The 13,579-nt window shown below is 32.0% G+C and overlaps 6 protein-coding genes across 9 annotated transcripts in view; 3 read left to right on the plus strand and 3 right to left on the minus strand.

The window, feature by feature from the left end:
* Positions 1-1,005: 1,005 nt before the first annotated feature.
* On the minus strand, positions 1,006-4,565 carry LOC115878220 (DNA fragmentation factor subunit beta). The gene is made up of 4 exons (XM_030894637.1): positions 4,338-4,565; positions 4,045-4,268; positions 3,777-3,993; positions 1,006-1,820 (listed from the first exon to the last, which is right to left on the minus strand). The coding sequence occupies exons 2-4, from the start codon at positions 4,258-4,260 to the stop codon at positions 1,237-1,239; spliced, it is 1,017 nt and encodes a 338-aa protein (XP_030750497.1). The 5' UTR covers positions 4,261-4,268; positions 4,338-4,565; the 3' UTR covers positions 1,006-1,236.
* A 684-nt stretch (positions 4,566-5,249) lies between these two features.
* Positions 5,250-6,243, plus strand: LOC115878223 (DNA-directed RNA polymerase III subunit RPC10). Of its 2 annotated transcripts, XR_004049479.1 has the most exons (3): positions 5,250-5,539; positions 5,593-5,828; positions 5,881-6,243. XR_004049479.1 is itself a non-coding variant. In XM_030894642.1 (2 exons), the coding sequence occupies exons 1-2, from the start codon at positions 5,396-5,398 to the stop codon at positions 5,776-5,778; spliced, it is 330 nt and encodes a 109-aa protein (XP_030750502.1). In that variant the 5' UTR covers positions 5,251-5,395; the 3' UTR covers positions 5,779-5,874. The 2 variants fall into 2 exon arrangements, 1 of the variants encoding a protein (XP_030750502.1); XM_030894642.1 differs by lacking the exon at positions 5,881-6,243 and having other exon boundaries at positions 5,251-5,539; positions 5,593-5,874.
* Positions 6,244-6,512: 269 nt separating this feature from the next.
* On the plus strand, positions 6,513-7,674 carry LOC115878222 (thymidylate kinase). 2 transcript variants are annotated; one of them, XM_030894640.1, is made up of 3 exons: positions 6,513-6,571; positions 6,637-7,032; positions 7,087-7,480. In XM_030894640.1, the coding sequence occupies exons 2-3, from the start codon at positions 6,696-6,698 to the stop codon at positions 7,398-7,400; spliced, it is 651 nt and encodes a 216-aa protein (XP_030750500.1). In that variant the 5' UTR covers positions 6,513-6,571; positions 6,637-6,695; the 3' UTR covers positions 7,401-7,480. The 2 variants fall into 2 exon arrangements, with proteins under 2 accessions (XP_030750500.1, XP_030750501.1); XM_030894641.1 differs by lacking the exon at positions 6,513-6,571 and having other exon boundaries at positions 6,585-7,032; positions 7,087-7,674.
* LOC115878221 (probable tRNA (guanine(26)-N(2))-dimethyltransferase) lies at positions 7,622-9,836 on the minus strand. The gene is made up of 7 exons (XM_030894638.1): positions 9,563-9,836; positions 9,211-9,504; positions 8,773-9,147; positions 8,485-8,650; positions 8,208-8,419; positions 7,851-8,156; positions 7,622-7,746 (listed from the first exon to the last, which is right to left on the minus strand). Exons 1-7 carry the CDS (start codon positions 9,757-9,759, stop codon positions 7,665-7,667), a joined length of 1,632 nt encoding a protein of 543 aa, XP_030750498.1. The 5' UTR covers positions 9,760-9,836; the 3' UTR covers positions 7,622-7,664.
* Positions 9,837-10,043: 207 nt separating this feature from the next.
* LOC115878224 (methyltransferase-like protein) lies at positions 10,044-11,245 on the minus strand. Of its 2 annotated transcripts, none has more exons than XM_030894645.1 (3): positions 11,127-11,245; positions 10,256-10,914; positions 10,044-10,193 (listed from the first exon to the last, which is right to left on the minus strand). In XM_030894645.1, exons 1-3 carry the CDS (start codon positions 11,210-11,212, stop codon positions 10,054-10,056), a joined length of 885 nt encoding a protein of 294 aa, XP_030750505.1. In that variant the 5' UTR covers positions 11,213-11,245; the 3' UTR covers positions 10,044-10,053. The 2 variants fall into 2 exon arrangements, with proteins under 2 accessions (XP_030750505.1, XP_030750504.1); XM_030894644.1 differs by having other exon boundaries at positions 11,006-11,220.
* Positions 11,246-11,527: 282 nt separating this feature from the next.
* The window catches only part of LOC115878225 (protein alan shepard), a 225,268-nt gene continuing 223,216 nt past the window's right edge, over positions 11,528-13,579 (plus strand). Inside the window, exon 1 of the mRNA XM_030894650.1 lies at positions 11,528-11,879. The gene's annotated coding sequence lies outside the window, so the exon portion shown is untranslated. The remainder of the gene's footprint in view (positions 11,880-13,579) is intronic.

A 13,579-nucleotide genomic window follows, 5' to 3' on the forward strand; every position in this document is an offset into this window, starting at 1 on the left:
AAACAGAACTGTCAAGGATCCCCACCCTAGAGTGCTTTTATGGCGCTTTTTCCGCCCACCATGCATGAATACATGGATAGCATTATGCTCCTTCCTTAGTCTTCTTATTCAAAGGTTTCCACGGATATTTCAAATAAAATAGTTCCAGCCTCAGGCGCTGGGTGGTAGTGCAATTAATTTTTATGTTAAGTTGCTACTAGTTATTGCCAGATGGTGTTAAATCAGAATTTTTTGTACTCACATTGGGTCGTTGAACGTTTATTAATTTTTTGTTTTTATCTGCAATAAAACTTACTTATATGTTTTAAACATATGCAATTACACGTCTCGGTGTATTTCGTGCATTATAAAAATTATACAGATCATACTGTGTAATAGTTCTGACTTATAACGAAACCCATGAGCAAGCAATGGGGATGTCAATGTTAGTCGGGAACTAATGTGAACTAAAGACCTAGTCCAAGGAACTATTCCGCTGGAAGAACTATAACTAAGGAACTAGTTCCTCCCAAGGAACTAGAATTCCTACCTCTGCATTATATGCACGCCACTGGAATCAGCCATAAAAAATCAATAATTATAGTGCTTGCTTGGAACGTCCATGTGAGGATTTTTACATTATTCGGAAATTCAATTCTTTACTATCAACCTGAGGAAACTTATAGCCTATATTATTATAGTTTTTCGAGAGATATATTAGTGGAGCGATATAGGTCCTCTTTGTCCATTTTCAAAGTAATTATTGCTAACTTGTGAGTTTAATTTAAATTTAATTTACTCCAACCCGTGATAATTGTGAAAAGTGGCAATAAAAAATAGGTATTTCATAAATGTCCTTATATAAAATAAAGTTTCTTATATGCAACACACTGTATTTTATTTAAAAAATTAAAAGAAAATAATAATAAATTTGAATAAATAATATTTGGCGACATAATTCCGGAAAAAGTCGAAACGCTCTGAAATTATCAAAAGCTTTGGAGAGCAACCGTTGCGTAAGAATAGCGCCAAATAGTATTTACATTGTTCTTATGGGCACTTTCCAATCTAAACTTGTTTCTTTTATCTATGAGTGCTTGCTTGGGACGTCCTTCTGAGGATTTTTATATTATTTCGGAAATTCAATTCATTACGATCAACGTAAGGAAACTTTATAACCTATATTATTATAGTTTGTTGAGAGATATATGTATTGTCGAGCTTAAAGCGAACGAATCATTTTCACGTCAAATTAATTCAACTGATCAAATACGGCCCCGCCTTCTTACTCGAATGCGCCCCCTTATCGTGACAAACGATGTGAACCAGCTTCAAATTATTCACAGTAAACAAATCGTTATAAATAGCCTTCACATCGATCGAACCACCCTCCTCCTCGCAAAGCCTGAGGGCCTCGCGAACGGCGGGAATCACGCTCCGCGACCGTTCCACCTGGTGGTCCAGGTTCCACGTCTGGAACACGATCCTGCTCTCCCTGCTCTCGTACGGGTTGATCGAGTGCGCGGGCTCGTACAGGCACCTGTCCTTGTCCCAGCGGCCCTCGCAGCCGAACGCGCCACTGGCGTCGCACATGGACTTTAGGTTTGGGTCCTGAGCAGCGGCGTGCCTGTCGAACAAATGGCCGTGGTATTTATTCAGCTTTAACTTACTCTGGAGGTCGGCTAAAAGGGCGCCGAGCTGTTTGGATAGGGACGGCGAGGTGGTGGTGGTGTTAGTGGAGCGATAGAGGTCCTCTTTGGTGCGGTAATAGTAGGTGCGGATGCGGTCCTGGGCACGGCGGAACATGTACTCCTCTTTGGTGGCGGCCCTGCTGTCCAGGCCTGCGCCGGAAACAGAAAGTGGGGTCCTCGAGATGATGGAATGAAAGCCTGGTCGGGGGGTGTTAGTGAAGGGGGAGTGGGATAGGTAGTAAGCGAAAACGATGATGATCGGTGCTGTATTAATTCTATTTAATATTTTTAACAAGAAAACGGAATTTGAATACATAATTGTTACTAACTTTAGTTAGAAAATCTTGGTATTTCACCAGAGAAACAATAAATTAAAAAAAAAGAAATAATAATTTTATTTTGTCCTACTGTAACTGACTGTAACTTCTTTGTTATAGAAGATAGAACATTCATTAAAAAATTAAATTGTAAGGTTTTTGGTCAAGTTTTATGATGTATTACCAAAAATGTAATACGCTGTCAAATGTCACAGTCATGGATATAAACTATTTTTGTTTAAATGTAACACTCTGTATATCTGGTGCGTCTCAAAAGTGGCTCACCCCTATAACTTTTTATTTTTTCAGATAAAAAAAACGGGATTAGGTATTTTAGTATATGACATAAATTAGGATTGATTGACCAATTCAATTGTTTTTGGTCACTACCTGTTTCACCGAAAATGACTACAACTTTTAATTTTTAAATGGCACCCTCGGTATTTTTCTACTTTATTTGATAGAAAATGACACCCTGAATAAAATGACATATCATATTATCATATGTCAACTTTTGACATTTTCGCTTTAAAAAAATCATATTTTAAATTTTAATCTAGAGTGCCATGGCTGTGTTAGAAACACTAATTTTTGATCAAGGAGCCTTGGAAAAATAGATTTGATCGTCTAATGTTTTTAGTTTCTTGTCCTGGCCGGTTAAAAGATGCCCAAATCGTATTTTTAATCATATCTCAATTTTTTCAAATGTTACTAGGATGGCTCATGAGCATATTATTTGAAAAAAGCATTTTTTTAAGAATAATTTGATATCACACATTTGGTACTTTGAGTCAAATTGTCGTTATGATTTCCAGGGGCGGATACAGAAATTTATATTATGGGGGTCCAAATAAAAAAGTAATGCAGAATATGCTTTTAGAGTGTCATTTTTAACCAAAAAAGCTAATATTTAACCCAATTTACAGATTTTAGGGGGGACCCGGGCCCCATGGGCCCCCCCTCTGTTACCGCCACTGATGATTTCCCCTATAAGGCCTCATATAGAGGCAAAATTTAATTATCTATCAAATTATATTACACAATTTTTTCGATGCCCTTCAGATGTTCGTTAATATACCCATGGAATCTTGACATTTTAGACTTATTTAAAGAAGTAATAAATTTTCAAAGAATACAGATACTAATATTGCTGATATTGTTACATTTTTTTTAAAGAAAGCTATTTACATAAAATAAAAAATAAGGTGTTGCATTTAAATCAACATGTATGTATTGTGTATACTCAAAAATAATGTTATATTGTGGATCTGAATATATAATTTTGCGATTTATTTAATTTTCAATTATAAGTTTTCTGTTAGCCAGATATTCCTATTACGTTAACTAAACAAAAAATTAATATTACATTAATATTAGTCAGCAAAATTGCAAAATGGTTTACTAATTATGCATCAGGAAATACAGTTTTATTCAATTTAATTTTTTCCTATTAAAAATTAATTATTTTTAAATTGTGTTTCTGTTTTCTTGTTAAAATACTATGAGATGAAAATGATAAATGAAAACCTATAAGCCATTTATCAAAAATTTCTTAAAACTAAGTATGTACATAGATCATGCTCCGTAAAGATAAATATGTACCAATGCATGAGTAAATCAATACGAAAATTAAGAAGCATTTTTTAAAACAGATATTGTGATAGGTATATTGTTAAGTTTTAAATATATTAGTTAAGCTGTAGCTAGATTGGTATGAGAAAAATTCCAAAATTACTAAATTTACAACCATTAAAGTCTATAATTATAAAAAAGTGTCAAAACTACTTACCCTCAAACCATTCTGGATGTTCTGCCTTTGTACAAAGCTTCACCTTTTCCGTATCGATGCCTTTCAGCACCTCAGCCAATTTAAAAACTTTGCTCTTCATTTTCTCCGTGAAAAATTCCTGGACTTTTTCTCCAGCATTCAAATACTCCTCATTCACTTCTCGGATCGTTTTATACAATATTTCAGCATCTGTTTCAGCTCTTTCGCCTTCTTTTACCTAAATAATTGTTGAATTAGTTAGCAAGTATGAAATTTTATAAATATTTACCCATATTAGGAGACTTTGAGCAGGTAATGTTTCAAAATATCCATTGCAATCCACAATTGTCCCATCAGGCATCTGAAAATGTATGTCCGAAGGTTCATATGATAACTTAAACTTCTCTATAGTCTTCTTCTTCAGATCATCTATATTCTTTGCTGCGATACCAACTCTTGTTTTTCTTTCTGAATCAGTTATTTTATACCCTTTTGCTGAAGTCATTTTGTCTTCTAAAAATCAACAATTTCCAATATATCCATACAAAAAGGAATTATAAATAAAAAAACATCGTATTATACCGTATCAACCTTCCGAGGGGCCACTAAGTACAAAGACAACGGCGGACTTCTTCGGCAACTGCAAAACTACTACTGCGAGTTACTAACAAGAACTCCTTGTTAAATCCCGTCGCTATTCCAGAAAAAATTAGGCCAATGCCAATGCCAGACTACATTTCCCTTTCTCCCAGGTCTAGGCACGGGAAAACAAGGAAAACTGGGAAACGCGCAAACGCTTTTGGGGTAGGTTTGAAATCCATAACATTTGTTTACAATTTTCTTCACCTTGTATAAAGAGTTGCCTATACCAGGCCAGTGGTTGTTAAATCAGTCAAATTCAACAGACTATTTTACATTAATTAATAATCTCTTATATTAAGTCTTGATTATATCTTGCCAACAATTAATTCTGATTCTATTATTTGTCTACATGTCAGAACATTATAAATAATGTTGTAAACTGTATTAGAAATTGATTAAAAATAAGATTAATAATATTAAATAACCGAATAAATTGAATTTAACACAGAATATAAACTGAATAATATAAAATTAATACTGTATAAAAGAATCCATATTTTACCTTCAATTGTTATAAATTTATTATAATTACAAATTATTATAATAAACACACCATTTTTAAATAAAATTATAATTAAGTTTTAAAGATTATGCAACCAAATATATACTTGTTCAAAATACTTTCTTAAGGAAATTTATGAGTTTATATATGCAAATTAATAAGTTTTAAATTGCACTAGAGAAGAATGGCTCGTAATTAAGGAGTATGTGAGTTTTAATAATAATATAATGAGAAAATCAAAGGTTTTAAATATATGATCAAAGGGAAACTCCCTATTTCTATATCTCTGGGAAACTAGTTGTTCCAGTTAATCTATGGCTACAAAGAAGAAGAATACATAACCTCACTATTTTTAAAATAACCTACAAAATTTCTGTCACCTTTTGGCATTTTTGGTAAATATTTTGAAATTTTCAAAAGCTTCAACAGCTTATTTTGAGTTTCTAGTAATATATGTTCGATGTAAAAAGCTGAATATTATCTCTCATCGATAACAATGGTTGCGTTTTGTCCATTTTGTGCAAACATATTATTTGTAGAAGAAAATGTTTCAGGCACTTTGCAGTTTACCTGCAACGTATGTCCTGTTTATTTTCCAGTAAAAAAGAATATTTCGTACCGTAGTTATTATAAATTAAAGGTAAAATATATATTTTAAGCTTTTATACGAATTTTAAATGATTGATTTTTCAGGAAATAGATGATGTTCTTGGTGGAGACGATGCATGGAAAAATGTTGATTCAACTGAAGAAAGGTGTCCCAAATGTGGACATAACCGAGCCTACTTCTTACAGCTTCAAACAAGATCCGCAGATGAACCCATGACGACTTTTTATCGATGCTGTAACAATGAATGTAACAATAACTGGAGAGACTAAATTTAGCTTTTATTAGAGTAATCAAAAAGCAATAAACTAACTTTAGATAGGTAACTTTTTCTATGAAGATGTTTTAATAAATTATTCTTAATTTTATTTTAGATTTCTTTCTAAAACATTAGTTTTATCTGTGATTAATATTGTACCGACAATGGTTTTATATTTGCCAATAGTATTTGTATAATTGAAGAGTGGAAATACCAAAGAGGGTAAGTGCCAACATTATTTATTCAAGATAAATGAGAAAAACACAGAACTGAAAATAAAAAACTTAAAATATCTTTTAAAATACATATAATATACATAAAGACAGACGCTTTCGCTTGGCACTGATAACTTTTGTTAGGACAGCATGGTATTTATTACGTTTTTAATGCAATAAATTAATATTGAAAAATTTGGCACTTATCCCCTTGGTATTTCCACTTTTCAATAATTATATCATAAAATAACCAAAAGTAGGATACATAATAGACTATTAACTCAGGTATAAAATTACTACCTGCGTAAATATTTTCAGTTGGTACCTATTATTTATTTAAAATTACTTTTATTTACTTTTAAATTCTTATATTTAGATTTTAATAAATTTTAATTTATCATGAATTCTCAGTTCTGGTTCAGCTCTAGATGCTTGATGCTTCTAGCATCTGAAGCCGACCATAAAAGATAAGACGATTTCTGTCAAATATCAACTTAACCTCACAATTCACAAACAACTGTCAAAGTTTTAAAACCGCCAAAATTATAAATTATGTGGTATATTAATATTTATTTTTAAGTTTTTTAGTAGATATAACTATTTTAAGTATTTATTGAACTTCTTGATTACCAAAGATTATTTAATTTTACGTATAGGGGTCTCACAATTATTGTATTATCTATAATTCCTGCCAATATCAATAAATCTATCCACTATGGGAATTGTGAAAAGAGGGGCTCTTATAGTTATTGAAGGTGTAGATCGTTCGGGAAAATCAACACAGTGTAAACGTCTAGTCAGTTCTCTGAAAGAGAAAAATATACCAGCGGAACTCATGTGTTTTCCAGACCGAACCACATCGACTGGGAAACTTATTAGTGAATATTTGAGGAATAAAGAGTGCAAATTGAACGACCAAACCATTCATTTACTTTTCTCAGCGAATAGATGGGAAAACTTCGACAAAATGAAGTCTCTTCTGTGCAATGGAACCAATATAATAGTCGACAGATATTCATATTCAGGAATTGCTTTTTCTTCTGCAAAAAATAGTAAGTACTTGAATATAAAAAAAATTGAACAAAATAATCGATATTTTGTTACAGATATGGATCTGGAATGGTGCAAAAGTCCAGAGAATGGTCTGCTCAAGCCCGATCTAGTATTTCTTTTGACTCTAAGTCAAGAGGAAGCATCAAAAAGGCCAGGATTTGGTGACGAACGTTATGAAGAAAAGAGCATGCAAGCCAAAGTATCTGAGAAGTTTTTAAAACTGGTTGATGAGAAAGATAACTGGCAGGTTGTTGATGCATCTGGAACCCTTGATGAGGTACAAGATGTCCTTGTTGAATCAACTCTTGCAAAACTTGAAAAAGTTTCTTCAAGCCCACTACAGTATTTTTGTTTTCAAACAAAATAGTTTATGTTAACTAAATATTTATTTTTATATCTTAAGCATAACTTTGTTAGTTTCTTTGTACCAATTGCATTTAAAAATTTGAGCTGTTTTTAGATTTAAATTGTGTCTCTTTGAATGTCTATACATTTATATATTTATATGTGCTCGACTTCAGTGCCCCCAGATCTTTTATAAGAAGCATAATTTCCTCTAAAGTTAGAAGAAAATAGAATACGAAAATATATTTACATTGTTTATTTTTAAAATCGGCAAATAAAGATATATTTACACTGAACTATCTATGGATTCTTCCCTTTTCCTTTTTCCTTGATTTCTTCTGCTTTTTTGCATCTTTTCCTTTCCAACCCTTTAAAAAAATATCATAATAAACATACCATTAATATCCAGCAAAAAAACGGCGTCACAATAGTTTTTGAAATGATAATTTCTAAAATCAGAATATACACTTACATTGCTTGTGATTTGGAACCTGGGCCCCAAAATGGTAATGGATTTAATTGGTACCTAACCAAACCCTTCAGTTTCGATTGAGATGTTGCCTCTGGATGGATATCAAATGAATGTTGTTGTTCTGATGTCTGAGATAGGATGTGAGAGGCAACTTTATTATTGGCAATGTTTTTTTGGGACGCTGGGTGTAACTTCTCCCAGCACCTCATTATATCCCACACAACTTTACAGGGTGCATTTGTTTTCACAGCTGTCTTGTGCATGTGTGAAGCTGAGACTTGATAGCCAGCATTTAAAATGGCCGATCTACGAAGGGAATATACAGAGTGGCAAAAAAATTAGAATGAGAATTATTACCTCAAAGATGTCATAGGAGGAGTTACAAGTTTAAGTACACCTGCTAAATTTTGTAGTGTATAATACAAAGGTACATCATTCAATTCTTCTAGTACTAAACTTAGTACTCCTTGTATCCTTTTAAATGTTCCTAGTCTTTCTGATGCCGACTGAAGTATTTCAGAGACAAACTGTGGGTTGTGTATAGGTGCAGACCATATGGGACCTCCCATCTATATTGTAATTTGTATGATTGCAATTATTTACAACACACGTTTGTTTATTAACAAATACCTACATGATATGGGCTTTCACAGTGAGTACAATTGCTAGAAGATGTGAACGGACCAGTTGGTAAAGAAAACTTGGTTATTGATTGATTTTTTTCATTAGGTTTTGTTATTCCCAAAGGTTGTAGGATGTGACTATCACATCCTGTACAATGATACACGTGAGATAATTTGCTATAAAAAAGAAAATTGATTTCAAACTATTGCTAACATAACCGAGAGCAAGAGGCATCTTTTTTCAGTTCTTTTATTTTGGGGGCTGTAAATATTAAATCATTTTAGAATTTAACACCTACCTTATGGTATATTTACACTTGTAATTTCCTGTATGTACCCTAACAAACACCCTGATATAAAAATCAACAGATATAGATAAAAGAGGTTCTATATATCTCCCGTATCGGTTTGCATGTGACTCAATACATTGCAGCAAAATCCTCACTGCCATTTCATGACAACTCTTTGTTCTCAGAGATATTGCTCCATATTTTGAATAACATGTTTCTGGAGTGTTTCCTGCCAATACAGCCATATCAGTGGCTGTAACCAATAGTAAACCTCCATTTTTAATAGACTGTACTGTAGAATCTAAGAAAATAGAAGGGCAACCATATGGGTCTAAATCTATGACATCAAAATGATTTTCTCTTTTATGTTCGTACATTAACATTCTAAAATAAACAGTTTGTAAAGAAATATGTGAATTATAAACAGTTTTATAAATTATTACATACGTCGCATCCTGGTGGCTTGGAGAAACTAAATGTTCTACTTTATTTAAATTTACGTTATTCTTTATATCGTTAACAGCTTTAAGTGATATATCATTAGCAATTATTTCTTTAACACCAGGTATCTCTTTGGCATAGCGAATACTTCTCAACCCAGTTGCTGATAATGCTTCTAAAATGCTTAATCCAGTATCATATTTTTTACCACATTCGTGTATTTCAACAGATGGTTCTTCAGATGTTTTCAAAGATCTTTCTTTTTGTAGTAACATTCCATATGTTGAAATGGCTAATATACTAAAAGAAGGGTGTTAAATAGCATTGCCAACACTTTTAAACATTGTACTCTTAATACCTGAGGTCCCTGTTAAATTCCTGAACGGGATTATAAAATACTTTTCCGCCAGTTTGAATTTGAGCAAGACCTTCAACAATCTGTTGAGGTTCTTCCGACTCCATGGCAATTAAACTATAAAACCTGATGCTCTTATAAAAGATAGTCAAATTATGAAAATTATAGATAAATTTCGTATGTAAATTTACAAAATTCATTAATGTTTAAAAATAATAAAACATTGCTTTTTTATTTTGAAACATTTAAAAGTAGGGTTAGTGACACGAGTGACACCATAGTGACACATTCTTCTTTTTTTGTCGCCTTAGTAAGAAATGTCACCGAGAGTTTTCTGTGGTAGTTTTTAAAATATGATTTTTAACATTTTTGTTGTTTATGCAACTAAATAAACATATAAACACATTTCGTTTTTTTGCAATCTTAAAAAATATATTATTTTTAAAAAAATATAGGTATAATAATAATGGTTTAAGCATTAAAATACTGTAACATCAATTTATTTTCTGATATTTTCCTTGTATCCATACTCTGTACATTTTCAATAATTTCCCTCTGTTCACTTGTAATCGTCTATCTTCTTTGATTTCCAGTTCAGTAAAATTATTTTTCTCAAAAAGATCCTTGATTTCATCTGGAACAAAACATTTATATACGAAGTTAGCAATATAATTTATTTCGCAAATTTACATATACCTTGTTTAAAAAAATACACCCTGGTCCCATCTCCTCTTGCATAAAAATTATCTCCCAAAGATCTACCAGGTTTAAATCTTAATTGGGCTAAATCAAAACGCCCGTAATCTCTAAATAAAAGTAGCCCTCCAGGTTTCAAATACTTGTATATATTAGAAATTATAGCCTGATATTTTTCTGGATTAATTGCAGATAAGACAAATATCATAATGATTATATCCATACTGTTTTCTTCAAAAGGCACTGTCCATTCATCTTTAGCAATGTCTAAAACAAACACATCACATCTCTTTTTGTCAAAAATCTCTGAGTTCCTTAAAATATCGATAGCCTTTTCTGAAAAATCACATCCGTATACTTTCAGTTTTTCATTTTTGCTGTATTGTAATATAGGACAGATGGTGTTCCCAACACCACACCCTACTTCAAAGATATTCAATTCCTTCTCATCAGTACTGTTTAATTCTGGAAATTCAGTAAACAGCCAATGGCGATCTTTAAAAAACTTATTATCGTGAATGTCGTAGAAAGCATCCCAAAATTTATTCGCCTCTGTTTCGTATTTATTAATATCTTCTGTGGAAAATTTGATTTCACTATTTTCTTGTACTTTTTTCAGTGCTTGTTGTTCCTGTTCTTCGTCCCATTTTACATCGTCCCTGAAGAAAAATTAAAATACATTATTTTGTCAAGTTAAAAATTTAATTTAGGTATAAAACTAATTTTAAAAAAGCAGGGTTTAATAAGTACCAGGAATTAAACTTAAAAACATCAGCCATATCTAAAAGATAGCGAGTTCCATATTTAGGTTTCTTCCGGTATCTTGTATGACAATATCGCAAAAATGAAACGTTTTTAATAATTTTCATACCAAGCATTATGCTGAAATACACTCCGGTCTTCTGTTAAAAACCGATTTCCGAATTTTGGCCTAGAATCAGCATGCTCTTCGCTCATGTTTTTAATTTTTAAATGGATTTGACAACTAATATTAAGGTTATGTTTACAAAAATAAGCTGTATATTTGGTTACATATTCTTGAAATACACTACTGATTTTTTGGTTGCCTAATGGTGGGGTCTATAAAGAAATACCTTTTTGAGGTTTATTATTTTCTCTGCCAGAGTATAATTACTTCAATTCTAATAGCAGTTTTTATCTTTTTCTTTTTCATGCAATTAGAAGTAATGCACAATATGATCGGAGTAGTTGCATACATCTGTGCAAGTAACGTCATATATCAAAACAGGAATGCGCATAATCAACCTTGCATTTTGGCGATTTATCAATGTGGATGCGGTTCGGGGGTACAACTTTTTTCCAATACTTTTAAACTTTTCTATAATTTAACGTTAACCCGTTAGTTTCGAGGAGTTTAGCCGTTCAAAGTTGCGTTCTTGCGGTCGGTAGGGGCTGTCCCGGTTGTGTTTGTGCAAAATTTATTTTGTTTTGGGCGTTTTGACAGCTGTCAGAATCAGGAGGGCGTATGCATTCCTGTGCATATTTGCGGAATATAAGTTAAATTTTCAAGACCCGTTTTTTTCCTTCGCAAGAACTATTTGCCGGTAGTGCCTTTAATTAATTAACCAAAATTCCGGGCAAAGGAACCAAGGAGAGACCAAAGGTACGTAAAAATATGTTAGGGTTTGTTGGATAATATGTTAGAATCGTAAAAGACTATCTTCTCCTTTGAAATAATAGCAAAGACAAAAATAACACTATATTTTAAATATCTTTTAAAGATGATGTGGCATAATATTAAATTTATTGGATAATTTGCCATAAATGTCTGTTAGGAATAATAGCGAAGCTGGCGCTACGTATAAGTAATTATTTAATACTTGATAAAAATAGAAAAAAATATTTAAAAATGCAGAAATTAAAAGTGGGCAATTTAAAAGCGATTACTCGCAAAGTTTATCTTTTTTCTTAATGGATGTTAAAGTTTATTATTCCTTTAAATACATAACAATCATTTGGTTAATATGTTTACACATCTATTACAGAGGAGCTGCTAATAATCAATATTAAATAAGGATTCTGAGTTTGTCAGAAAAAGTACCATTAATAAAAATTTATTTTTAAAAGACTAACTAGGTACTTTAATATATTTTTGTTTTCGTAATGTTACTAGAAATATTTTGCAATACAGATTCATAAAATCGCAATTCTTTGTAAGTATAGACTGTTTGTTTTTATTTGCAATGTTATCTAAATGTAATCTAAATAACAAGTTAAAATGATTCATGTCTTGTAGATAATCTGAATCACTTAGAAAACCAATTATTTTTGTAATAACAGAGTTATGTACAAAATGTATGATGTATTTAATGTTGATAACATGTACCTATGGTATTAAAATTTTTACCTAATAATACCCTATGATCGAATAAAAACAGTTGTCTGTCCAGTTGGCTTAGAAATGAACATTGATGACATTCCCCATCAAGGATACCATAGAGAATATATTATACAGTCCTTGATTCCCCATATAATTTTACACATAAAATGACAGCGATCTTCATTTCATAGCCCTCGTTGACGCCGTTTATTTTTCGATCATATGGTACTACCCGTGGTACTACATATTTGGAAAAATAGTATCATATGAAGTCGTATTTTGTTTTCCATTTTGCACTATTCTGTTTTATCCTGGTTTTATCGTTTTGTCTCTGACATTAGGACTATCGTCAGTCAAATACCTATACAAATATGTTTATGTCAAACAAATTTGAGAATGACAAAAATGTATTAGATTAGATTTTTGAGGTGGAAATATTCACGAGTTCTAGTTTGAATTGCTACACAATCCTCCATATTCTCCAGATTTTGTTCCTAGCATCTCGTTTGCATTCCCCAAGCTGAAAGCTGCTTTTGAATGACAAGTATTTTCGTCGAACCAGAAGGACAAAAGGTTAGCCAGGACAAGGACAAAATTTAAGGACAAAAACTTAGCCAGGAGTTTTTGAGGGTTCGAAAATGACAGAGACCAGACAGCTGTGGCTAATGTCATTTATTTTTTTGACTTAATTTAAGTTTCAATATGTCATTTCTCAAAGCCAACGTTGGATTGGATATTCGTTTGGAGCAATATTTTTAATATATTTTCCCATAATATACTAATTAAAGTTGATTTTTCGGTCATTCGAAAATAAAGATTCTATTTGTGTATATTTATGATAATTTTTATATAAGACCGTTTGGTAAGTCTGCTTAAAAAATAAGAAGATGCGTAACTTTATGGGCAATTTCGTGGCACAAAAACCTGTCCGAGATGTAGCTGGCGTTTCCGTCAGCCTGTCCGAGAATACCGAGATTTAGTTT

The sequence above is a fragment of the Sitophilus oryzae genome, unplaced genomic scaffold (genome assembly GCF_002938485.1).
Source record: "Sitophilus oryzae breed Bouriz unplaced genomic scaffold, Soryzae_2.0 scaffold_1502_pilon_pilon, whole genome shotgun sequence".
In the NCBI taxonomy this organism is placed as follows: domain Eukaryota; kingdom Metazoa; phylum Arthropoda; class Insecta; order Coleoptera; family Curculionidae; genus Sitophilus; species Sitophilus oryzae.